This window comes from Muscardinus avellanarius (assembly GCF_963383645.1).
Source record: "Muscardinus avellanarius genome assembly, chromosome: 12".
In the NCBI taxonomy this organism is placed as follows: Eukaryota; Metazoa; Chordata; class Mammalia; order Rodentia; family Gliridae; genus Muscardinus; species Muscardinus avellanarius.
The window spans coordinates 57,820,379-57,846,834 of record NC_137798.1 but is presented as its reverse complement, the minus strand read 5'-3'; the positions used below and the strand labels follow the sequence as shown (position 1 = coordinate 57,846,834).

Here is a 26,456-nt window from a genome sequence, read left to right as displayed (position 1 = left end):
AGGTAATGCTTCCATTTTGTGTTTAGAATATACAGAACAGTATTTAATAGAATTTCCAGTAATGATATTTAGATTATTGAAGAACTATGCCAAATAGTTTACTGTATCATAGCTGTACCTTGCAAATTGCCATGAGAGAAAAAGATGCCTTTCAGTTTGTCATCCTACTTTTATGTGCTAAAACCATCAGTTTGAAATACCCACTGCTTGGAAAGCAGTATTTTTCTCTCTCATACACTTCTTTACAGTTTTATGTTGTTCATGGAAATGGAATTGAACTATTTTATTACTTGATCTCTTTGGCCTATTTTTCATGTGTGTGTGTGTGTATTGAACCAAGAAAATTCTACCTTGGAGATAGATCCTCAGCCTTGTTTTATTTTTTATTTTGAAACAGGGTCTCACAAAGTTGCAAAGGCTAGCTTCTAACCTGCAATCCTCTCATCTCTTCCTCCTAAATACTAGGATTACAGGCTGGAGCCACCACAACTGGTTTCTATTATGTCTTAAATTTTATTTCTAGTGCTTTCTTTATATAAAGGAGACACCAACTGTAGAGAAAATTTCTCTCAAGTTTATAATTTCTTTTTAATTTCCCTATTGTGTTTATCTTTTATTTTTTGACTTGTGGATTTTAATTATATAACAGTCTCCCTTATGCTATTTTTATAGAATTCACCCACTTGAGAGGCTTTCAGTTGATACACTGTTGTTCAGAGCAGTTTTAGATGTACAGAAAATTATAAAATTCATAGGAAATGGAGCAGTTAGTAAGAAATCTCACTTATTTATCTCCTTTCTCCTCCACTTATGATTTTTCCCTGTTAATATTTTATATCAGTGTGGTACAGTTAACTTGATGAACCAATATTGACACATGACTAAAGAGCATAATTAAGAGTTCACTCTGTGTTGTACATTCAAATGCATAAGGATGTGTTTCCACCATTACAGTATTACACCAAATAATTTTATGCTCTAAAAATCCCCTCCCTTTCCCTAAACTATGGGTGTTTTTTTCTGTAGTTTTGCTTTTTCCTAAATATTTTGTAACCATACAGCACATAGCCTTTTCAGATGGGCTTCTCTTACTTAGCAGTATGTAAAAGACTCCAAGTCTTTTCACAGATTGATAGTTCATTTCCTTCTATCACCGAACAATATTCCATTATGTGGACGTGCCATTGTTTATCTATTCACCTGCTGGACATTTGGTTGCTTCAAGTTTTGACAGTTTTAAATAAAGCTGCTTTAAATATTCATGTGTGGGTTTCTATGAGAATATAAACTTTCAGCTCATTTAAGTGAGTACCTAGGGGTGAGATTTATGGAGCATACGTAAGAATGTATAGCTTTGTAAGAAACTGCCAAACTGCATTTTCAACCAGCAGTGAGTAAGAGTTCCTATTCCTCCTATTCTAGCATTTTGTGTTGTCGTTCAATTTTTTTGGGCCATTCTAGTAGGTGTGTAGTGGTATCTCCTGTGTTGAATGTCGTCTGTTCATATGCTGATTTGCCATCTGTACATGTTCTTCAGTGGAATGCCTGTTCAAATTTTTTATGCCTATTTTTTTATATTCAGTTCATTTCTTATTGTTAGTTTAAAAGGTCTTCTAAAAATATTTTGGATACAAATCTTTTTTACCAGATAGATATTTTGCAGATATTTTCTTTTCTTTTTTCTTTTTCTTTTTTTTTGCGGTACTGGGGAGGGGCATTCTAATTCCAAGCTATACCCCCAGCCATATTTTTTATTCTTTATTTTGAAACAGGGTCTCACTGAGTTGTGGAGGGCCTCACTAAGTAGTAGACAAGGCTGTCCTTGAACCAGGATCCTCCTGTCTCAGCCTCCGAAATGCTGGGATTACAAGCATGTACCATCATGCCCAGCTCTGCAGATATTTTCTTATAGTCTGTGGTTCACTTTTTTTTTTTCATCTTCTGAAATAGTTTCTTTTTAAAAGCAGAGGTTTTTAAATAATAATGATATCCAACTTAAATTTTTTCTTTCATAGATTGTGCATTTGGTGTTGTATCTTAAACTTATGGTCACCAATGGTATGTGATCCATTTGACTTCATTTTTGTAAGGTATATAGTCAGTGTCCAGATTTGATTTTACATGTGCATGTCCAGTTGTTCTAGTACCCTTTGTTAAAAAGATTATCCTTTCTTCAATGAATTGCCTTTGATACTTTGTCAAAGATCAGTTGACTATATCTGTATGGGTACATTTCATCTTTTATTGTTTTTAATTTACATTTAATCTTTGATCATTTTGGAATTTAACTTAATGAACAGAATAAGGAATGGATTTAACTGTGTGTAATCCAGGTGACTACTTATTTGCCCCAACACAACAAAAATAAATAGATCACTTCACTATTTGAGTTGCCACTGTTTATACTAAGCTCTTATATATATATTTTTTTTGGGGGGGGTCTTTTTCAGTACTTTCTGTTTTTTATTCATCTGTGAATTCAAATATCAGTACCACTGATTTAATTTATTGAGCTTTATAATATAATATCTGAAAGGTCAAGGCCTCTTCACATTTCTCTTTTCAGAATTGCTTGTTTATTTTGTTTATATATGACATTTAAGATAAACTTGTCCCATTTCTTTCCCTCATTGTTTAAATCCTATTAGCATCAAGTTTATAAGTTATTTTAGGAAGAGTTAACATCTTAAGAATAAATTTTCCCATCCTAGAACATTATGTTTTTTTCTTTTGTTCAAGTATTTTTCTGTGTCCCCAGTAGGACTTATTTTTTTGTTTGTTTGTTTTTAAAGACTTTTTTTTTGTGGTGCTAGAGATTGAAGCCAGGGACATTCTACCTCTGAGCTACACCTCCAGCCCGGTTTTTTTATTCTTTATTTTGAAACAGGGTCTCTCGAGTTGTGGAGGGCATCACTAAGTTGTGGAGGGCCTCACTGAGTTGTGGAGGGTCTCACTGAGTTGTGGAGGGCCTCACTGAGTTGTGGAGGGTCTCACTGAGTTGTGGAGGGCCTCACTGAGTTGTGGAGGGCCTCACTAAGTAGCTGAGGCTGGCCGTGAACCGCACTACTTCTGTCTCAGCCCCCTAAGTACTGGGATTACAAGTATGTGCCACTATGCTCAGCAAAAGACTTTTTTTTTTTTTTTTTTTTTTAGAGCAGTCTTAGGTTCATAGCAAAAAGAAGAGGGAGACAGAAAGATTTCCTGTTTTACCCCCTGCCCCTACACATGTGTTAATTCTTCCATTGCCAGTACCCTTTCCCCCACCAGAGTGATATGCTTGTTACAATTCATAAACCTATAATGACACAACATAGTCACCCAGAGTCCACAGATTACATTAGGGTTCACTCTTGATGTTGTACATTCTATAGGTATGTATAAATATTGGCCTCTGTTGATCTGACTTTCTCTAGTTGTGCCTTTTTTTTTTTTTTTTTTTTTGGTGGTAATGGAGATGGAACCCAAGCTACCTTCAAGCTACACCCCAGCCCTATTTTTTTTTATTACTGATTTTGAAACAGGGTCTCACTGAGTCGAAAAGGGCCTCACTAAGTAGCTGAGGCTGTCCACAAACCGTGATTCTCCTGTCTTGGGTTCCCAAATGCTGGGATTACAAGAGTGCGCCACCATGCCTAGACAGTTTTGCTTTTTAAGAATGCAATTGCCAGCTTGACGCATGCCTATAATTCCAGTACTTGGGAGACTGAGACAGGAGGATCATAGGTTCGAGGCTAGCCTCATCAACTTAGCGAGACCCTGACTCAAAATAAAAAAATAAAACAGGGTTGGGAGTGTAGCTGTATACCCTGGGTTCAACCTCCACAACAACAACAAAAAATCATATATTTGGAATCATACAATGTGTTCCTTCCTATCTTTAAGCATTCTTCATGTCCTTTCATGAAGGACATTTCTTTTTAGTGTTGAATAATATTCCATTGTTCACTTACTGAAGAACATCTTGGTTGCTTCCAGATTTTGGCAATTTTGAGTTAAGCATCTATAAATATTCATGTGCAAGTTTTTGTGCGGATTTAAGTTTTCAACCCCTGTGAGTAAATATTGAAGAGTGTGATGGTTTGGCTCTGTGAGTATGTTTAGTTTTATAAGAAGTCATTAGACTGACTTCCAAAGTGGTTAAACGATTTTGCGCTCCCACTAGCAATCAGTTGGAATTCCTGTTGCTCCACATCTTTAACATTTAATGTTGTCAGTGTTCTGTTTATTATAGTAAGTGTTTAGTGGAATCTTACTGTTTTAATTTATATTTCTTTGATGACGTGATGTAGAACATAGTTTTATATTCTTATTTTCTATCTGTATATCTTCTTTGGTGAGAAAGGTTAAGGCTCCTTTTCTTTTCTATTTTTGGTGTTGAGGATTGAACCCAGGAGCATTCTACCTCTAACCTGTACCCCTCGCCCTTTTTCTTTTTAGTTTGGAACAGGGTCTTGCTAAGTTGCTGAGGCTGGCCTTGAACTTGCACTCCTCCGGTCGCAGCCTCCTAAGTACTGGGATTACAGGTGTTTGCCACTGCACCCAGCTTTGGCTCATTTTTAATTGGGCTGGGTGCTTGCTTATTTTTGAGTTTTAAGAGTTCTTTGTATGATTTAGAAAACAATCCTTTAGGTCTTCTGCAGATATTTTCTTCTAGTCTTGTCTTTTCATTCTCTTGCCTCAAGTAGGGTTTTAATGCTTTTTTTCACATATGCCTGGACACTTTAAATTTATTACTGGGCGTTTTAACTTTTATTTTCATTTCAAATGGATTCTTTTCTTCTAGTATCTTGTAATATACACAAACACATTCTGATTTATTTCTATGTAACATACAGATACATAGGTATATAAATATGCATCATGTTATGAGACATATCTATATGCTATGTGTAGTATATTTACATGTATATAAAAGATACTGATTTCTGTATATTAATTTTGTTTCCTGACCTTAAACAGGGTCTCTTAAGCCAGCGCAGCTGACTTTGAACCTGCGCGATCCTCCTGTCTCTGCCTCCCAAGCACGGGGATTACAAGCGTGCGCCACCACGCCCAGCTCAAATTTTTTATTTTATAATCCTGAAAAACGTTATTATACTGACTGATAACTGAAATAATAGCATTCACTTAATAATAATCTATTGCTGGATTGGAGCGATAATATTCTTATTGTAGGATTCATGAGCAATGAATTCACAAAGCTATGAGCCCCTTCTCAAATATTCTTCATAGTTCTGTTAACCAGAGCTGAACAGTTATTTGTTATTTTTGTTTCTATCCTGAAGTGTTTTTAAAAAGAACTCTTATTCACTCTTACATACACATGTATGTGTATATATAATATATATGGACTGTATGTATATATCATGTATGTACATAGTTATATAAATCTTCTCAGTTTGCATTTTAGTTGAGAGTAAACAGGCAAGCCAAAATGAATGTTTTCTAAATTTATAAAAATTGATCAACAGATATATTAAAATATATTAGTTTTAGCCAACTTGTCAGTTATTTTTGGTCCAAATCTACTACTTAGCCTCATTGTTAAGGAGAGGAAATATTTTTAGATAATGTTTGCCTCATTCTCAAAACACTTGTTCATGAACTGAAAGCTTGCTTCAAAAATGTATAAACCATGGTATTATTTTATTCCCTAAAACATTTGAATCTGTTCCTTATGTTGTATCTTTTTTTTTTTTTGTATTGGGAATTGAACCCAGTAGCATTATTCTACCTCTGAGCTATATCCTTAGCCCTTTTTATTTTTTTATTTTGAAAAAAGGTCTCACTAAGTTGCTGAGGGCCTTACTAAGTTGCCAAGGGTGGCTTCAAACATACAATACTCTTGTCTCAGCCTCCCAAGTACTGGTATTACAGGCATGTGCCACCCTGCCTGACTATGTAGAGTCTTTTGATTGAGATCAGTGATCCACAGTTATACCTGAACTTTGCTTATTTGTAAACAGAAAACATCAAGGTTTCAGATAAGTTCTTTTTTTTCAGAATGTACAAAAATGAAGTTGGAAAATAATGTTATAAAATATGAGAATAAAATAACAAGTATAAATGGCAAAATTTTTAACTTAGGGTATTTAAAAATTACATTCTTTGGACCACTGTGGCTAATTATGTAGTCTATTTTGGTAGGATATTTAAAATATTGACAAAACATCGTTAAAAGCATACCAACTGGCTGGGCATGGGGGAGTACGCTTGTAATCTCAGCATTCGGGAGGCTGAGACAGGAGGATAGCAGGTTTGTAGCCAGCCTCAGCCACTGCTTAGGCCCTTTGCAACTCATTAAGACCCTGTTTCAAAATAAAGAATAAAAAATAGGGCTGGGGGTGTAGTTCAGAGGTAGAATGCCCTTGGGTTCCATTCCCAGTACTGAAAAAATAAATCATACCAACTTTTGATGGGCTATTAAAATGTATTTACATTGATTTTCAAGATTATATGAAATAAACCAAGTGGGCTAGGTAATAGCATACTGCCACTTATGTAAGGGAGGGAGGGGGTACATCCAAAACTCTGGAGGATCTGCATTGTTAGCCTACTTGTGCCTTATACTAAGGGTTCTTAGGATCTCTTTATCAGACTTCTGACTTAGAGACTAGACCTCATAGCAATCACAGCAGCCAGAGGAACATGGTATGGTTGGTTTCTCACACCCAGTTCTCCAGAGCAGTGAGGTGAGAGTCAGGTGATTTACGCTATACATTTAGTGGGTTTGAAGGAGAACTTCAAAATTATGAATCTTTGAGTTTATATAGGAGCTAGCACACTTGCTCTTTCCCAGTGAAGAGAGAATGCTTATCTTTTTTGTGGAATGTAAGAGCTTAAGAGGGAGGGTTGTACCCCTAATAGTAAGCATTTGGCTGTAGGGAAGATAAGAAAGTTTTTATTATCCTTTGAATGAGAGCAGATGGCTCAGGGAGAAAAGGAGACATTTTCTATTTTTGTGTCATGTCACATTTCATCTTTAGAAGACATGGACCATGTAGGAACACTGAAAGATTGAGGGAGGATTGCATTCTAACAAAGGTATATACATATACATAGCATATGAGTATATGTGATAAATATTTCAAAGTTTCCCCAAAACTGAAAATATCAGTTGCTAGGAATGTTATGGGTAGGTTGGGGTAGGGGGAGAAAGAGTTAGTAGACTATTTACTATTCAATATTTTAGGTATCCTTTGTGATTTGGACCCTTGAAAATTATTACCAATATATAAAATAAGTGAAATTTAAAATAAAATGAGAGCCGGGCATGGTGACACACACTTGTAATCTCAGCATTTGGGAGGCTGAAACAGGAGGATCATGGTTCACGGAGAGTCTCAGCTCCTTAGGGAGGTCCTTTGCAAACCAGTGGGAACCTGTTTCAAAAAATAAAAAAGACTAAAAATTAAGGCTGGGGGAGTAGCTCGGAGGTGCATTGCCCCTGGGTTCCATCCCTGTACTGCAAAAAAAAAAAAAAAAAAAAAAAAAAAAAAGGCCAGGAGTGGTGGTGCATGCTTGTAATCCTAGCATTTGGGAGGTTGAGACAGGAGGATCATAGTTCGAGGACAGCCTCAACTACTACTTAGTGAAGCCCTTTGCAGCTCAATGAGACCCTGTTTCAAAATAAAGAATAAAATACAGGTCTGGGAGTGTAGCTTGGAGGTAGAATGCCCCTGGGTTCTATCCCCAGTACCATAATAAATAAATAAATAAATAAATAAATTAATTAATTAATTAAAATGAGGAATGAATTTAGGTATGGTGGCACATATCTGTAATCCTAGTACTTGTGAGCTGAGACATGGGTTTAGGACAGCCTCAGGAAGCGGTGAGATTCTCATCAAGATAGTGAGAAGCTGTTTTCTTTTTCTTTTTTTTAAATTTTTTTTATTTTTAAAATTTTATTTATTTATTTATTTTTGCGGGTCTGGGGATGGAACCCAGAGTCATTTGACATCCGAGCTACACCCTCTGCCCGATTTTTTATTCTTTATTTTGAAACAGGGTCTCACTGAGTTGCAGAGGGCCTCACTAAGTAGCTGAGGCTGTCTGCGAACTGTGATCCTCCAGTCTCAGACTCCCAAATGCTGGGATTACAAGCGTGCGCCACCACGCCCAGCAAGCTGTTTTAAATAATAATACAAAGTTATTTGTCAGTACATTATGATGTGAGACTACAGTGTACCAATAAAAATATAAAACACTTTACTTGTCTTGGATTTGAATTTCTCACAGCTCTATTAATTGGTGTCAATGTTTGTATCTCCATACTGTGACCTTTTATATGAAGTTGCTTCTACCAAAGCTTAATGTGATGCATGATCTCTGTTGTATGCACAATAGCGGATTGGTGCATCGTGGATTTGGAAGCTTCACTTTGGGGTTGTTAAAAATAAGAGGAGCCAAGTGTGGTGGTGCATGCTTGTAATACCAGTACTTGGGAGGCTAAGACAGGAGGGTCTCAGGTTCAAGGACAGCCTCACCAACTAATGAGATTCATCAACCTCGTGAGACCCTGTTTCAAAATAAAAATAAAATAGGGCTGGGAGTGTAGCTCAGAGGTAGAATGCCCCTGTGTTCAATACCTGGTTACCCCCCCCACCTCCGCCCCCCCACACCACACAAATGAGAGGAGCAGAAATCCTCTTTTTTTGTTTTGGTGCTGGAAATTGAACCCAAGGGTGTTCTAACTCTGATCTACAACTCAAGCCCTTTTTACTTTTTATTTTATTCTTATTATTTTTTTATTTTTGGTGGTACTGATGTTCCTGAAAACCCTTCTACCTCTGGGCTACACTCCCAGACCTAGTTTATATTTTTTTATTTGGAACAGGGTCTCTTAAGCCAGTGAGGCTGGCTTCAAACTTGTGGGATCCTCCTGTCTCCGCCTCCTAAGCCCGGGGATACTTTCTACTTTTTTTGTTTTTGTTTTTTGTTTTTTTTGGTGGTACTGGGGTTCCTGGAAGCCCTTCTACCTTCGGGCTACACTCCCAGACCTACTTTATATTTTTGAAACAGGGTCTCTTGAACCTGCGCGATCCTCCTGTCTCTGCCTCCCAAGCACAGGGATTACAAGCGTGCGCCACCACACCCGGCTACTTGTTACTTTAAGTGGCCTTGATGAATTGCTGAGGCTGGCCTCAAGCCTGTGATCCTCTTGTCTCAGCCTTCCAAGTACTTGATTTACAGTCATGTATCACCACACCTAGCTAGAAATCCTCTTTTATATGCAGAAGATTGTTTCTGGTGATAAGAATTTTATAAGAAATAAACTAGTAGGAGAATATACAATATATGACAAAAAGACTAAGACTGATGTTTGTGAACCTTATTATTGGTACTGTCAGTTCACATTTCAGAGGTGGCTTTTATCTGTTCTGTTTTTTAATTGAGTGAATTTAGAAAATGCTTAATAATAAAAGACTTGAGTTTTTAACATATGAATCTATCTAGTCATAATATAATTAATTAGATAAAAGTAATTGCATTCTCTCCCCCTTCCTTTCATCTCCCACTCCCATGTAGTTGTAGAGGGATTTGTTATGTTGAATTAGCAGGGACCATTTTCTTTTTATTGAGTTTTTTAGAATTTGAATAATGACAAAATTATAAAGATGTTCTCTTTCTGAAAAAAGACTTTAGTGGCCAGTTACTCTCTAAGAAGGGACAAATAGACTCTTTTCATATCAACACCTGCTCATATTTTTTTACCATCTGTCTTATCTACCTAATGGTTATGATAGGAGGTTCTCAGGAGAAGTTTGCTGAAGAAAGAATAACCTTTCTGGGGCAAAAAGAACTGTCCCCTATCAGAGCCAGTCCTAGGCTGTTTTACAGTATCGTTAGAACAAGAAACCCCATTACTAGTAATTTTCCTCTTTGGGACCAGAGTGAAGGAATAGAGGCTTATAGAAAGGACCCTTAAGGTCCTTAGATAGCCTCATATTCAGGAAATAAGCATATGAAGGACTATATTAAAGACAGGAAGCCACTGGAAAAAAATCACAGAGATCATTAAATTATGAATGTCATTAGTTTGGGTTATTATTTCATGGATAATGGCTGCTTAGTGAGGTTTGGGACATTAGGCCTGGTATCCTCTCTAAATCTCATGCCCTTATCTTTAAAATGGGGGTAATGATGTTTGCCATGAAAATTAAGCAAGACAGAATGTATTGCCGAAGGTTTCTTAGTTATAAACCCCAGAATCTGGGTCTGATTGGCTTAAGCAGAAGGAGTTGGAGTGGGTATGGGAAATCTCAGCCTCATTAGAAGAGCTGGAGAACTGTCCTCAAAGGTTATACAATTCTGAATTATAGTCAGAGTTACAACACATACTAGGTGTGGTGGTACAGGCCTGTAATCTCAGTACTTGGGAGGCAGAGACAGGAGGATCACAGGTTCAAGACCAGCCTCAACAACTTAGCAAGGCCCTCAGAAACTTAGTGAGACCTCATTTCAAAATTAAAAACATAATAGGGCTGAGGATGTAGATCAGAGGTAGAATACCTCTGAACTCAATCCCCAGTACCACAAGAAAAAAATAAAAGTCATCACAATGCACAACTAATCTGGGGAGAGCTGTTGTGTTGGAAGCCACAGCTTGCACTGCCTGCTCTGGGGCTCCCAATAAGGCTCTTAGCACTATTGTCTTTGAAGCTGATTACTATTGCTACTGCTCAAAATTATTTTCTACCATCCTTGCTTCTTCACATCACTTGCTCCTGTTTCAGAATCTCAAGCAAATGATTCTGGGTCATTCAGACATACTTTGTAGGAGAGAACCTGGAACAACAAGTAAAATATATATATACACACACACACACACACACACACACACACACACACCCATATGTGCACCTTTGTTGGTACATTGTAATTATACATCGTAGTGGATTCAAAGTGATGCATTCATACCTGCACACACCCTTCACATCCCACCCTGCTTCCCCACAATATGGAAAAGAAAGTTTATGACGTCAGCACTTATGAGGAGATGTGGGCTTTGCCTACCATGAAGACTTAGAAAACTGGGAATTCTCAGGAAAAAGGAGTTCAGAGCTAGGCAGCTCAAACACAAACAACAACAAAATGATAAATTGTCACTACTCAAAATATGTTTGGTACCATGCCTGATGTGTGATAAGTGCTGAGTAAATGTTGGTTTTATTAAAATTTGCCAGTCTTTATGAAAGAAAAGGAAGGTCTAAGAGATTTCTCTTCCCAGATTTGATTTTTGAAGCAAATAGTTTGGAGCTACTAGAGCAATAAAAGTAAGTGGATGAATGTAACTTCCAAGCTTGGAATTAATATGACAGCCATCTTAAATTCACTAAATGGCACCTCTCAACTCTTTTTGAAGTAACTTAAGGGTAATTCTGGGCTCTTTAGCTCACGTGTGACTGCAGCCAGTAGTCTACAATGCTTCTGAAACTCCCTTTCCATTCTTTAGTTGTCACTCTTTTTAACCTCATTTCCCATTTTTAAGAGTGGTCAGTAATCAGTAATAACATAATATAGAAAGTCCTGGCATTAGTGTCAGAAAACTAGATTTGACTCTCATTTCTACTAGTGACCAGCAGAATGATCTGGGGTAGGTTACTTTGTTCCTGAGAATGTTTCTTCTGCTTGAATTTGTAAAGGTGCGCAAGGCGTGCGTGCGTGCATATTCCAAAAATATTGTTAAAGACATTAAGGAAAATGTAAAAATACATTGCACATGGTAACTACTGTTCAGTATTGATTGATTGTGGCACTGGAGATCAAACTCAGGGTCTCCCAAGTACCCTCCCACTGAGCTGTATCTCTCACCTGTTTTTTTTGTGTGTTTGTGTGTGATACTGGGGATTGAACACAGAGGCATTCTACCTCTGAGCCCTATTTTTTATTTTTATTTTGAAACAGGGTCTCACTAGGTTGATGAGACTCACACCTCTGCTGAGACTATCCTCAAACCTGTTATTCTCCCATCTCAGTCTCGTAAGAACTGGGAGTACGGGTGTGTGCCACCACGCCCAGCTTCCATCACCTTAAAAATTTTTAAATGCTTAAGTTCTTATTAATGATAAATATTCAAAGTTAGATTTCTTTTCTAAATGATGTTCTTTAACAGAATTATGTACATATTGTGTATGAATTTTTTAACTGATTTTTTTCTGCATTTATTTTAGTGCTCTTCTTTTTAATGAAGTGAAATATATTACTACTCTAGAAGATCTTCAGAATGTAGAAAATGCTCTGAAAGGAAAAACAAATATGGTATTCTCATATGTAAAAGCCATTGGGACACCAGGTATTTATTAATTTTTGCTTTAATCTTTGCTGTATACCTGTGAGTTTATTGAAGTATTTTAGATACTTTATAGTCTTACATTTATTTATTTATTTATTTATTTATTTATTTTGGTGGTACTGGGGTTCCTGGAAGCCCTTCTACCTCCGGGATACACTCCCACAGGCTACACTCCCAGACCTATTTTTTAACCTTTTCATTTGGAAACAGGGTCTTTTAAGCCAGTGAGGCTGGCTTCGAACCAGCGCAATCCTCCTGTCTCTGCCTCCCAAGCGCAGGGATTACAAGTGTGCGCCACCACGCCCAGCTATAGTCTTAAATTTAAAGTATCCTAACTATTATGTTATCTTTCTTTTATTTCTTTTTTTTTGGGGGTGGTGGTACTGGGATTGAACCTGGGGCATTCTACCTCTGAGCTATACCCCAAACCCTGTTTATTTATTTCTTTTGAAACAGAGTCTCACTAAGTTGTGGAGGGCTGTGTTAAGTTGCTGAGGCTGGTTGTGAACCTGCACTCCTCTGTCTCAGCCTCCCAAGTACTGGGATTGCAGGTGTGCGCCACTATGCCTGGCTGTTATCTTTCTTTAAAAAATATAGTAATATAGTGGTTGGACAAGAATTCTAGAGTCAGATTGTTTGGATTAGACTCTGCCCTACCAATTACTTTTAGTGTGACCTTGGATAAGTTACTTAACCTCAGTTTCCTAGTAACTAAGATAGAGAAAATAATTGTGTCTGCCTCTTAGTGTTATTGAGAGAATCAAATGAATTTGAATAATTACACTATTTCTTAGAATACTTAGTAAGTGTTGTGTGTTAACTATTACTATTTTATTTCTTTATTGTCCTCATGGTACCTGATGTTATCTTTTCTAATATTTGACAAATATTGTTGACTGACTAGTTTCTTTACTATTTTAGTTTTTGTTGTTTAATATTTTTCTAAATTTTTAAAAAAATGAATATTTTTATAGCATCACTTGAGCATTAAAATCTGATTTTGTGGTAAAGAAGTTTATAAATAATTTATGACCAAATTATAGTTTCAGAACTTTTCTTTGTTAATTACTCTAATTTAACCATGTTAATATTAGGTACTGTTAAAGACATTTTAATAAGTGTATATTATTATATGAAATAATTTATTGAGAGATCTCATTTTTTAAACATAAGACTTCCTGGCTACATGGCATGCACTTATAAACTAACATAATCCACTTATAAAACAATAATGATTTGCCCTGGTTTTTGTTTGTTTTTTTTTTGGTGGTACTGGGGGTGGAACCCAGGGGCTTTTCTACCTCCAGGGTATATACTCCCAGACCTATTTTATACTTTATTTGGAAACAAGGTCTCACTAAGTTGCCAAGAGCTTCACTATATAGCTGAGGCTGGCTTTGAAATCATGCGATCCTCCTGTCTCAGGCTCCTAAGCGCTGGGATTATAAGCATGTGCCACCACGCCCAGCCCCGATTTGCCTTTTTTGTTGTTTAATTTTTAGTCTCAGGTTTTGTTTTCTAGCGTTTCCTATTTATAATCAGTGAAAGAGATGAGCTACAATGCTGTAGCAGAACCAGCACTCATTGATTTATTTTTAATAGCATCAAAACCAGAACCGCCAGGTTTGGACTAGATTAGAAGGAACAAGGTAGAGTAAGGAAGAAAATTAGGAAGTTATTGCAATATTGCTGGCAAGACATGGTGGTGGGTAGCTTGGACCAGGGCATTAGCAATGGATATGACAATAAAATGTGAATTTAGTAGTATTTTGGAAATAGGTATAACTGAATTTGCTGTCATATTGGAGTGGAGTGAGAAACAGCAGAGATAAGGGTGGCTCTGGGGTTTGGGCTTGAGGTACTGGAAAGGCATAATGCTAATAACTGAGGTGAGGAAGACTGAGAATGAATGGAATAGGCAGAAAGTTTGGAGAGGAAGCCCTGGAGTTCGCTTTTTTAATATCATAATTGTGATATACCCATTTGAATCTAAGTAGAGACATCACCAAGATAGTTGACTATTACTAGACTGCATTTTTATGTTGGTGATACAGAGTAGGATTTAATCTTGGAAGTAGAGCTGTGAGAGCAGAAGTGATCACTGACTGAGTCAAACTAGATGAAAATGCAAAGGCCACAGCTAAATGCATTAACGCGCCACCATTCACACCTCAGTCACGAAGTGGAACCAGTAAGGGAGACAGAATGATCCGTGTTGCAGGTGTGCCCTGTAAGCAAAGTGAAGAAAGGGGTTTTTTTGGGTGTTTTTTCCCCCTGAATAAAGTTGTGAATGTTTTGTTTTTCTCCAAATAAACTCCTCTTCTTTATGGTAAGGTATAGGATGGCATTATATATATTAATGATGAGAACGCCTGAATTTAGTTCAACCTATAAGTTGAAGACATGGTTCAGACTTGGCATTTGTTTATTCTTACTAATCCCTTAGTTAAGGTTAATCAGTACTTACATGATATACAAATTCCAGCGACTATTTTACATTTAGGAAAACAGTCATGAAAAAGTGATAGCCTTTTCTCTGGGTCACAAAGTGAAAAATTAACAATTGAGAAGAGCAAAAAATCTTATCATCTCAAGCCCCATTGAGATTCAGCTATCTCAAAAGAACCTCACTGGCTGAGCATGGTGGTGGCATATACCTATAATCCCAGTATTTGGGAATCTGAGACAGGAGGATTGTAGGTTTAAGACCAGCCTCAGCAATTTATCAAGGCCCTCAGCAACTTAACGAGACTGTGTTTCAAAAATAAAATAAAATAGAAAGAGCTGGGGGTATAGTAGCTCAGAGATAAAATGACCTTGGGTTCAGTCCCTAGTTCTAACAAAACAAAACAGAATCCAGTTCTGTTTTCCTACCCATTCTTTAATCAGTTGATGGGCAATGGCTAACTTGGGGCTACCCCACATGGGAAGTCTCATCCTTGGAATCTAGGGGCCCTTTCTTCCTAGGCTTGTGGTCACCTCATGACTGAACTAGGCAGCTCTTCTGATTTCCTCAAGTTCACCAGGATCATTTGGTCCAGCAATCCTACTTGCGGGTATGTATGCAAAGGAATTGAAATCTGGATCTTGAAGAGATATTTATACACCATGTTCATTGCAGTATTATTCACAATAGGAAATAACTTCTGTCTTCCTTGGTTTCACAGTTTCATGAGCAGCAGTCATGAGTGAGTTGTTAGGAAAGGGCCCATTCTGGGATGCAGGCAGCTTCCTGGTGGACAACCCTTCCGCTCTTTCCCCTGCATCACAAAATGTGCAAGGCGGAAGATTCCTCTGTGAAAGGAACTGTGGCAGGCAACCAGGCGTTGGGTTCTGTGTGACACCAATGTGATTGCCACAGGAACCAGTTGTGGATAATAGATGATCTTATTGGAAGGACACACATACTTGCTGCCAGTCACATTCTTCTTGGTTCAGAACTGATGAGCATCGCTCCAATGGAGAAGAGTCTGAGCCGTGGATAGCACAGAGGAGCACTTTGCATTCAGCTGGAAGATAGCCTTTGTTAGCTCAACGAAAGACCCTTCCCTGGGCTCTGTCTCCATTTCAGCTTTCTTAAGGAGAGTAGAGAGCCTGAAACAGCAGGTGTGGATGAGACCCAGAAATCTACCATGTGATTTTTATATTCAGGCAAGTAGCCAGGTTGAGGAAACATTAGCCTATAATATTTTTCAACATCCTCCTCAGGGCATTAGGAACCTTTGCATTAGCCACATACTATCTTACTTTTGGGAAAGGAGCTATTCAGGTACAGATCCAGAGCAAACCATGCATCATGCTGCTCTGAACAACCAGTCAGCATGGGATCCTTTATTCTTTGTGTATCCTGTCCAAATTTACCCAGGAGCTTTTCCAAAATCTAACAGTCTGTTCAGCAGGGTTGGGGTCTATGTATTGTTCTGATGTTTGAGCAAGGATATGAAAGAGGTAAAATGTTCTTGTCTGCTGGGATTTTTTAAATATATATCATTCTCCTTCAGTTCAAATAAGTACCATGTCTTAGTGACAAAAGTGGACAGTAACCTATAGAACCAAGAGTTTCTCTGTTCTGTGATACAGGGACATCATTTTCAGGTCTCTCATTTCCTGGGGGTGGCGGGGGGGGATAATCGTCTTAGGTTCAAGAATCAGCAGAAACCAGGAAGTCCAAATGTTCAAGTTCTAATTTTCTTCTATAAAGGGGCATTGCTGATCCTGCTCTGAAGATAGTTTTAAGGAAGAGAGTAGGAATGATTGTGTTAAATGATCTTGAATTAATTTAGGAACTGCCAGTTGGCCATATGCTTAGCGGTAGGGAAGCTACCTACTTGACAAATGAAGTTTCTTTAGAGTGGTAGAAGTAAATACTACGTAGGAGGGGTATAAGAGAGAATAGTAGAGAGCATTTGTAGGTGGTGAATAGAGAAATCTGTGTGAGAAATTTTGCTGTTAAGGAAATGAGAAAAATGGGGTAGTGACTGGAAGGATATGTGAGATCCAGAGGAGACTTTTTAAAGAAGTTTATTTGTGCCCAGCTTGCTGAGCATCTTTGGTTGCCACTATGAGGTCTCAACAGACCTCACCAAAATGCAGTTTTAAATGGGACATGCTGTGGAAACCACCATGTTTACACTTCACAGATTTGCTGGGAATAAAGGGTACTTAACCCAGGAGGACTGGAGGACTCATGGAAAAGGAGTTCTTTGGTTTTTGGAAAATCAAAAAGACCCTCTGCCTGTGAAGGAAAATAATGAATGACCTAGACCAGTGCCAAGATGACAAAGTGGGCTTCCAGAGCTTCTTTTTACTAGTTGCAGATCTCACCATTGCATGCAATGCTTATTTTGTAGTTCACGTGAAAAAGAGGGAAAGAATCAAACAATTATTCCCAATCTGATGACAGTTCTCCCAAAAGGTTACTTATGGAATCTATCTCACAGCTTCCCCTTGTATAAGATTTCTTGAGAGGATCAGGACCCTTCGAAAATGTACAAATAATAGACAACTTTTCTTTTGACAAGCAGAGAATAAAAGTTAATTAAGTGCCAGATAAGCTTTTGATTTCTATATTGTTTGTATCCTTTTGTCTCAATAAATAAAGTCTATTTAATTAAAAAAATTTTTTTGATGGTACTGGGGATGGAACCCAGGGGCCTTCTACCTCTGGGCTATACTCCCAGACCTATTTTATGTTTTTTATTTGGAAACAGGGTCTCTTAAGCCAGCGGAGGCTGGCTTCGAACCTGCGCTATCCTCCTGTCTCAGCCTCCCAAGCGCGGGGATTATAAGTGTGCGCCACCACACCCGGCATAGTAAAGTCATTTTTAACTCTGAGGGAAAAAAGGAAGCTTTTTTGTATGTTGATAAAAACAATCCAATAGAAAGACCATGCAGGAAAAAGGGGAGAATTGCTAGAGCAACGTCTATGACTAAGCAAGGAGGGGTGGAATTTATTGAACAAGGGAAGACATGGTTTCTTGGTGAATGAAAAATTTGTTCATCAGCCAGGTGTGGTGGTGCACTCCAGTGCTTGGGAGGCTGAGACAAGAGGATCAAAGGTTTGTGGCCAGCCTCAGCTACTTAGTGAAGCCCCCCACAACTTAGTGAGACCCTGTTTGAAAATAAAGCTCTGCAGAAATGTCTACAAGATGATGGCCTGGTAATTTGAAGAATTAAGAGAAATGGGTAATGGTGGAAGAGTTAAAGAAGCAGTCAAAACAGTAGTTTATAAAGGTAGTTATACCTTTGGTAAAAGCAAAGTTGTTCAAAAGATGAAAAGTCATTCTGTACTGTTTGGTTTGTAAATAACCCTTACTGAATCATAACAATACTGAGTATTGATCTAATAAAAATTAGAGCTATATTAGAAGTATTGAGGTGATGAGAGCTGAGTTTTAAAAAAGGGACCTACTTTATCGTCTTCCATGGTGGGAAGTCAATAATTAGTCGCAAAACTTTATGTCTATACACCTATTTGTGTATATATGTGTGTTTGTGTATGTACAGGTATAGACATTAGGAAATAAGTATAGAAATATTAGAGACTTGATGATAAATATCAATATAAAAAGTGAAAGAACTGAAAGTAGTTGTCCTTTGGGGATTAGAAATGGAATAGAGGGTAGAGAAATGGCTGTTTTTCTTGATATGTCTTGCATAATTATCTCTTTAATAGGATAAGTTTAATAAACAACATAAATATGCATATATAAAAATAGAACATGAAGGTTTTAGATTTGTATTCTCTTCCATACTTCTGGGAAGAAATATGACACATTTTTTTCATTATATTCTCAAGTATAACTCATTTTCTGCTCCCTCTTAATGCTGCTTTTACCTTGAATACAATAGACATTTTGCAACTTCTTTAACTGCTTACATTTTCCTAGTGGGGATACTTACAAAAAACTATTCTTTAAATATAATAGAAAATAAAAGGGTATAGAATAATATTCAGAATAGAAGTTTACACAGTCAAAAAAACTAACTCTTCCTCTTTCCCAACTCCCTTCCTCTTCTTCAGAGCATAGAGCAGTCATGGAAGCTGCCTTTGTGTATGGGACCATATACCAATTTGTCTTAACCACAGAAATTGCCCTTTTGGAAAGTATTGGGTATGTATAAGAGGCATTTGTCAACATTTTTGTTTTTCATTGTTTTACATCATTTACTTATTTTACATTACTTAGTCAGTATTTCTATCATATGCTTACAGTAGGGCTTATCTGAATGTAAGAAACATCAGCAGATGTTTTAATATATAAATTAAAACTGAATACCCTTCATTATTCTCATTTGCTATATACAGAAGTAATGTTAGACTAGAGTGAACAAGGATGAAATGGATAAGCCACAGGATGGGATCCCAAGTGGCCAAGTAAGGAACCTTAGGAGAAGATCTTCTCTAGTGATCAGATGAGGGATTAAAATAACAGCTTTCAGAACAAGCTTCAGAAAATCTTTGTGAGAATTCTGTACGTTACTTTATCATAATAATTAAAAACATATTTAAACACAGCTTTTTTTTTGCAGTACTGGGGATTGAACCCAGGGATATTCCACCTCTGAGTTATATGCTTAGACCTATTTTCTGTTATTTATTTTGAAACATGTTCTCACTTAGTTGCAGAGAGCCTAAGTAGCTGAAGCTGGCCATGAACCTGTGATCCTCCTGTCTCAGTCTCGCAAGTACTGGGATTATAATTGTGCACTACAGTTTTTGTTTTGTTTTGTTTTTGCGAATATAGGGATGGAACTCAGGAGCATTCAACCTCCAAGCTACACCCCCTGTCCTATTTTTTATTCTTTATTTTGAAACAGGGTCTTACTAAGTTGCAGAGGGCCTTACTAAGTAGCTGAGGCTATCTGTGAACCACGATCCTCCTGTCTCAGCCTCCTGAATGCTGGGTTTACAAGTGTGTGTGCCACCATGCCCAGCTTAAACAGTTTTTTTTTTTTTAACAGGATGTGTTCATGTTTATTTTCCTAGTTTCTAGTTTCTAGTTCTAGCTAGAAGCCAGAAGTCTAGGCTTAAAGTTTTTCCCTCCCATTTCTTCTCCTCCCTCTCTTCCCCCATTCCTCTCTCCTTTTTTTATTCTTTTGTTTTTTTTGGTGGTATTGGTTCTTTTTTGAACCCAGGGGCATTCTACCTCTGAGCTATACCCCAGCCTATTTTATTTTTTTATTTTGAAACAGGGTCTCACTAAATTGCAAAAGGCCTCACAAAGTTGCTGACGCTGGCCGTGAACCTGCTATCCTCTTGTCTCAGCCTTCCAAGTACTGGGATTACAAGCATGTGCCACACTCAGCTGAAGTTTTCCTTTCCTGTAGTGCTTAAGGATGGAAACAATAACCAATGTGTTTTAAAGACTAAATTTGAATAATAAAAAGAAAGACTAAGTTTGGCTTCAAAATACTCATTGGGAAAATTAAAGCAAGGCAAAATGGTGAAGGCCCTCGCCTATTAAAGCTATGAGAGGTTTTTTTTGTTGTTGTTTTTTGAGTGTGTGTGGTACTGGTGATTGAGGCCATGGCCCCATGGAGCTATGCCCCAAGCCCTATTTTTTATTTTTACTTTGAAACAGGTTGACTTGCTAGGTTGATGAGAGTCTCACTACTTGCTGAGGCTGTCCTCAAATTGCTATCCTCCTGTCTCAGCCTCTCAAGTACTGGGATTACAAGTGTAACCACCATACCCAGCTATGAGAGAATTTTTAGTGAGCCTTCTTGCTGACCTCTCAGATAGTAGCTATTTGATATACTGCACAAAATTGTTTAAAGCCCAGATATCTTTTAACTGTACATTTAGAGGTTGGTGCATAGAAAACAGATAATTTCTGATTTGGGTGGAATAGGTTGTTAGAGATGAAAGTTCCCACAAAGAAGTTATGCTTTTGTTTCTGTGTATAATAAACTGCAGTCCTTTTTTCTCTTAGTTTCTTCCTTTTTTTTTTTTTTTTTTTTTTTTTGGCAGTACCGAGGATTGAACCCATGTGCCTTCTACTTTCACACTATATTCCTATAATGTTTTTTGTTTCTTTTTTTAATTGGGAAACAGGGTCTTACTAGATTGCTGAGATTCTCAGTAAGTTGCTGAGGCAGGTTTCAAATTTGTCCTGTCTTATCCTAGCAAGTACTGGGATTACCACCATACCTGGCCCTTAGTTTCTTCTTACTGAACTGTCATTCTGTTGGTTCCTTCATTAATGACTTAAAACTTTGATGCTTTATTACTGTATTTGTATGAGAATTACATCTGACAATTTGATAATTATATTGACAGTTCCAGAGAGGCTCACTGTAAATAGTCACTTAGTTACAGGATAACAATAGCCAGTAGTTCAGTCAGCTGGTCCTGGTGTGGACTGTCAGGAATGGCGGACACTTTGATACTCTGCTTCCGAAGGTGATTCTGTGCTAACCCCATAGTTTCTCAGAGGGATAGTTGTTTGTACTTTCTCATGTGTTAACAAGTGTCTGTATCTTTTTTCAAGAAATGAATGATTGCAAATAACATTGACATACTTAAAATACAAAGAAGTGCTTATTTTTGGCAAGATACAGGTCCTACAAATCCTGTTCAGTAAGATTTATTTTCATATTTATTCATTGTCCCTGCCTTTCTTTCTCTGATCTAAGATTAATGCATAGTATTGCTTTGGAAGGGTTTTTGCTTTTCTGTGTTTTAGAAATTGGAATTTAGCTGGGTGTGGTGGCTCATACCTGTAGTTCCAGTACTTGGGAGGCTGAGACAGGAGGATTGCAGGTTCAGAACTGGCCCCAGCAACTTGGTGAGGTCGCTGCAACTTAGTGAGACCCTGTTTCCAAATAAATAAAATAGGGCTGGGGTGTAGTTCAGAGGTGGAATGCCCCTGGTTCAGTCCCCAGCAAAACACACACACACACACACACACACACACACACACACACACGAATTAAAAAATAGTTATTCTGTTTTCATTTACTTGTAAGTAAATGCTGTATTGGAGATGTTTGAATTATTATTTATAAAAAAAGCATGGCAAAGAATCGCAGCTGGATCTGATGTGTCAGGGAAGGACTGTAGAATCTGAATACAGTGGTCCTGTGACATAACATCTGGATCAAGTAGCTGGCTATGACTGGTTTTTCTCCTGGCAGTGGTGTGGTAATGCATTCTTTCTTCCATCTCTTGGTGCTTTCATTTTATAGAAGGCATTTATTGAATGCCTTCTGTGTGTTAGGCTTGCATCTAGTTTCTTGGACTATCACATTGCATAAGACTAGTGTATTAATTGGTATATCATGTAGGACCTAAATGTGTTTGAACTATCACTTAAGGGTATATATGATGAATAGTGAAAGAGATAGCTTGCCACAGAGACAGCAGCACTTTCTGTGGCCTCTCCATGTTCCTTCTTAAAGAATCTATGTATAGTCCAAGAAGGGTACTGTCCCTGCCCCATCCATATATTTCACAATCAGTTAAGTCAGAAGGTGGCACCTGACCTGAGACCATCCAGTCCACTGTTCATCTGAGCAGATGAGATCCTCTCTCTCTCAGGACCTTGAAATTGGACACGGAGAAACTGCACACAGCATAGTAGCTGCCCTACTCATAGAAATATTCTGCCCAATTACAGAAAAAGTTGGTAAGTGCCTTCACAGAGTGAGTTGGTAGCTAAAAAGTGTTAATGGCAAAATTCCCAAACTCTTGTTATTCAGGTCTCTACATTTATTCTTCCCCCTTTTTTTTAAATTTTTAATTGGTGCACTGTATTCATACATCATAGTGGGATACATACTTTTGTAGACATACATGCACACATTGCCCAGTCAGCCCCCACCCGATCCCCACCCCATTCTCTCCCTATCCCTCCCTCCCATGCTTGGCTTAGTGATTGACATCTAGTATTATAGCAATTTATCCAAAATTAAAAATGATAATCTCACATAACAGTTTCATTTGTCTGATACCAAGCTTTTGATGACTTAAAGATAACATTTCAATATTTCTTTTTGCTTTCTTTCTTACCAGAGAATCTATTTTTTCTATTTTTTAGGTGAAACTATCATATATTTATATATTTATTTTTCAGAAAAAAAATCTATCCTAATATGGAATATGGACTCTAGGTACCCACAACGATCTTGAAAAAGAACAAAGCTAGATGTATATTTTCTGATTTCAAACCATATAAAGCTACAATAATTGAAACAGTGTAGTACTATTCTAAAGGCAGATATATAAACCATTGGAGTTAAATAAAAGCCTAGAGCTAAATTCTTCCCTATATTGTCAAGTTATTTTTGACAAGGTTTCCACGAACATTTGGTGGTGGGAATAATAATCTTTTAACTAAATATTGTTGAAAAATAATAATTACATGGAAAAGAATAAAGTTGGACCCTTACCTAATCCCATATACAAATATTAACTCAAAATAGATAAAAGACCTAAATATAAATCTTAAGACTATAAACTTTTAGGAGAAAATCTGGGTCATAAAACCTCACAACATTGAAATTGGCAGTGATTTCTTGGTTATGATTTCAATGGCACAGTCAACAGAAGAGTATACAAACTCCCTAAAAAATAAAAAACATATTGTATATCCAAAAACAATGTAAACAGAGTTAACAGTTACTAATAGAATGGGATAAAATATTTCCAAATGCTATATCTGAAGGTATATTCATATTCCAACTAGAAATCCTAAAAATTAACAACAATAAAGGTAAACAATACCCTTTACAGATAGGTAAAAGACTAACATAAATAATGAATCTCCACAGATAACCAATCTTAGTTGTCTGTTGGATGGAAAATCTTGTTTCTCTAGTTCTGATGTGTGTTACCTATTTCTTCTTTGTAGTTAATCTCTTTGAGTATTTTCTCTAGTGCTGGTTTTGAAGACATAAATTCCTTCAGTTTCTGTTTGTCACGGAAGCTTCTTATTTCTCCATCTAATTTGATAGAAAGTTTTGCTGGGTAGGAAATTTTTGGCTGGAAGTTGTTTTCTTTCAAAATTAGGAATATGTTACTCCAAGCCCTTCTGGCTCTCATAACTTGGTTTGGGAAGTCTGGAGTGATTCTAATTGGTTTGCCTCTGAATGTCACTTGGCCCTTTGCTTTTGTTGCCTTTAAGATTCTCTGCTTGGCTTCCACATTGGTCATTTTGACAATTATGTGGCGTTGGGATCGTCTTCTCCGATCCTGTCTAAAGGGAGTTCTATACGTTTCCTGGACCTGCGTATCGACCTCTTGTTCTATGTCTGGAAAATTTTCTGCTATTACTTCCTTGAAGAGATTGTTGATCCCTTTGGTTTCACTTTCTTTTCCCTCCTCTATTCCAATTATTCTTAGGTTAGCTCTCTTAAAATGGGCCCATATTTCTTCAATATCAGATTCCTGCTGTCGGATATTTTTTTCTAGATTAGAAACTATGCGTTCATTTTTGGAATGATCATCTTCTAAGAGCGAGATTCTGTTCTCCATGTGGTCTAATCGGTTGTTTGTGCTTTGAATTGAGGCCTTTACTTCATTAATTGCATCCTTTATCTCTTTTTGGCTCTCTCTGAGTTCTTTTTGAAGCACCTCTATTATTTCTACAGTTATTTTCCTGATTTGATCTTCTAGAAATCTCTGATTTTCTGTTTTATCGGGTTCTGATGTTGTGGGGTTGTGAGCATTCATTGCTCCAGTATTATTCCTCTTTCCCATGATTTCGGAAGTTTGTGCCTTCTCTGGGTTCTTCCCTTGGGTCACTATGACTTCACTTAAGGTGCTCTGGATCTCGAGTCAGTAGTATCTCAGACCCCACTACTCCTTTACTGGGTTGTATCACAGAGTCTCCGACCCAGAGAGTCAATAGAGGCTGCTTTAGACTGTGGGGGGTGCCAGGTTGCACGTTCTCCTATGGTGTGATATCTCTGCCACCGCCCCTCCCCCACTGGGTCAAGTCCCAGTGAGTACAGTACTGGGATTTCTCCGCTGTGGCCCACAATTTGACTCACTGTTCTTGAGTACGCAGATGTAGCTGTACTGGATTCGGTGAATTCTCTGCTGCTGCCGCCGGTGGCAATATGGCGCCGCTGCTACGCCCTTGGCTATGGGGCTGGCGTTTTTTTTCCTTGGTTTTGATTTCCACTCTGAATCCCTGCAGCGTGTGCTGAGCTCAGCCACTGGTAGCTTTAGATGCCCTCTGCGCCAAGAAATCCCGCCTGGCTGTTCCGCAGTGGCTCCCCTCGGCTTGCTGTGGCCGTCCCGTGAACTCGCCGGTGCCGCCGGCAGTATGGCGCTGCGGCCGCGTCCTCGGGCCTGAAGCCACGTCCTTGGGCGTGAGGATCTCCTCTGTGGCTCTGTTCTCAGTCCGCTTTCTCGCTGGAGCCTGGTGATTTTTTTTTTTGTTTCTCTGGTGATGTTGTTTTCTGGCTTTGAAAGGCGCTGATTTTGTAGTAATGGAGATTTGTTGTTAGCGGGGCTCTTAAGCCCCGCTTTTCTCGGTCGCCATCTTCCCGGAAGTCCTCTTCCCCTTTTTTTGATCCAGTTATTTGAATTTTATTTGTATTCCCTGAGATCAACTTCCAGTAAGTTCTCCCTTATTGCTTCCTATTATTTGAAAGCAAATAATACCTTATTAAATTAACTTTTCAACATTATTTTATGATATGGAGTCCAACCTTAACTAGGACCATCTGTAATCAACACTTTCCTTTCAGCAGTTTGTGACTATTCAGGACTCCCCTCAAGAAGTTGTATTCTTTCATTGAGCCTAATCTGCATAGTTCATTTTATTTGAAATGGCCATATGTCCTGTCTTCCTGGAGAAACCATTCTTTCCCTTTCAATTGTTTAAACTATGTCATCTTCCTTTCCCTTGCCTTCCTTCTCCTTCCCAACTTGAGGAAGAATGAAAGATTTATTTGTTCCTCATCGCATTTTGTATATGGCACTTTAACTACATTTTAATTATTTTACTACATATGTCTCTTTCAGTTTAAGCCTTACCAGGGTTTCAGTTGTCTTATTCATCTTTATCTCTTGTGTTTAGCACAGGGCTGAACACAGAGTAGGCATTAAGTAAATAAGTATTTTTTTCTCTGATCATTTTACTTTATTATAAATTACTTTGTAATTAAATTTGAAATTAGTGAACCTCGAAAGCTTAGTATAAGCATATCTTCAGATTAAATTACATTAAAAAAATTTTGTGATATTTTGCCAAACCTACTAATGCCATATGGAGATCCTTTTTAAATGCTATTTTAATTTTGGCAAACATTATCCCCACTATAAGTTTGCCTTTGAATTCTCACGCTGAAGGGAATGCCAAAACTTGAATTATAAGCCATATTTTCCAAGTTTTATAATATTTCAGGTACAAACTCACAAACTCCCACAAACTATCACATGGTTTCTATCTTCATGCATGTTTTGGCTAAAGTTTATTCAAAACAGCTTTGGGCTTAAATTAAACCTAGAAAATTTGTGTTACAAAGCTTCATTTAGTTGCTCTAGAAAAAACAGCTATATTTGAAGATAATCTCATTTCCACAAGGTGACAGCCTTTTACTGAAAATTATGTATGCCTACCTATAAACTTATTTAGAGGCTACCATATGAAAGAGTTCTGAGAGAAAATACAACTCATGTGGCTTGTTCAGATATTAATTTTTT

At 37.6% G+C, this 26,456-nt stretch overlaps 1 protein-coding gene and 1 pseudogene across 2 annotated transcripts in view; one reads left to right on the top strand and one right to left on the bottom strand.

Annotated features, from left to right (window-relative positions):
• Positions 1 to 26,456, top strand: part of TXNDC16 (thioredoxin domain containing 16) — a gene marked incomplete at both ends in the record, with an annotated part of 88,861 nt that overhangs the window by 11,998 nt on the left and 50,407 nt on the right. Inside the window, 2 exons of the mRNA XM_080707827.1 lie at positions 12,177 to 12,298; positions 18,822 to 18,912. Of these exons, the coding sequence (XP_080563953.1) occupies positions 12,177 to 12,298; positions 18,822 to 18,912 (213 nt within the window). The remainder of the gene's footprint in view (positions 1 to 12,176; positions 12,299 to 18,821; positions 18,913 to 26,456) is intronic.
• LOC308271515 (NAD(P)H pyrophosphatase NUDT13, mitochondrial-like) lies at positions 15,422 to 18,224 on the bottom strand (annotated as a pseudogene). Its single transcript has 3 exons — positions 18,210 to 18,224; positions 16,038 to 16,362; positions 15,422 to 15,873 (listed from the first exon to the last, which is right to left on the bottom strand). The product of its transcript is annotated as an NAD(P)H pyrophosphatase NUDT13, mitochondrial-like (transcript).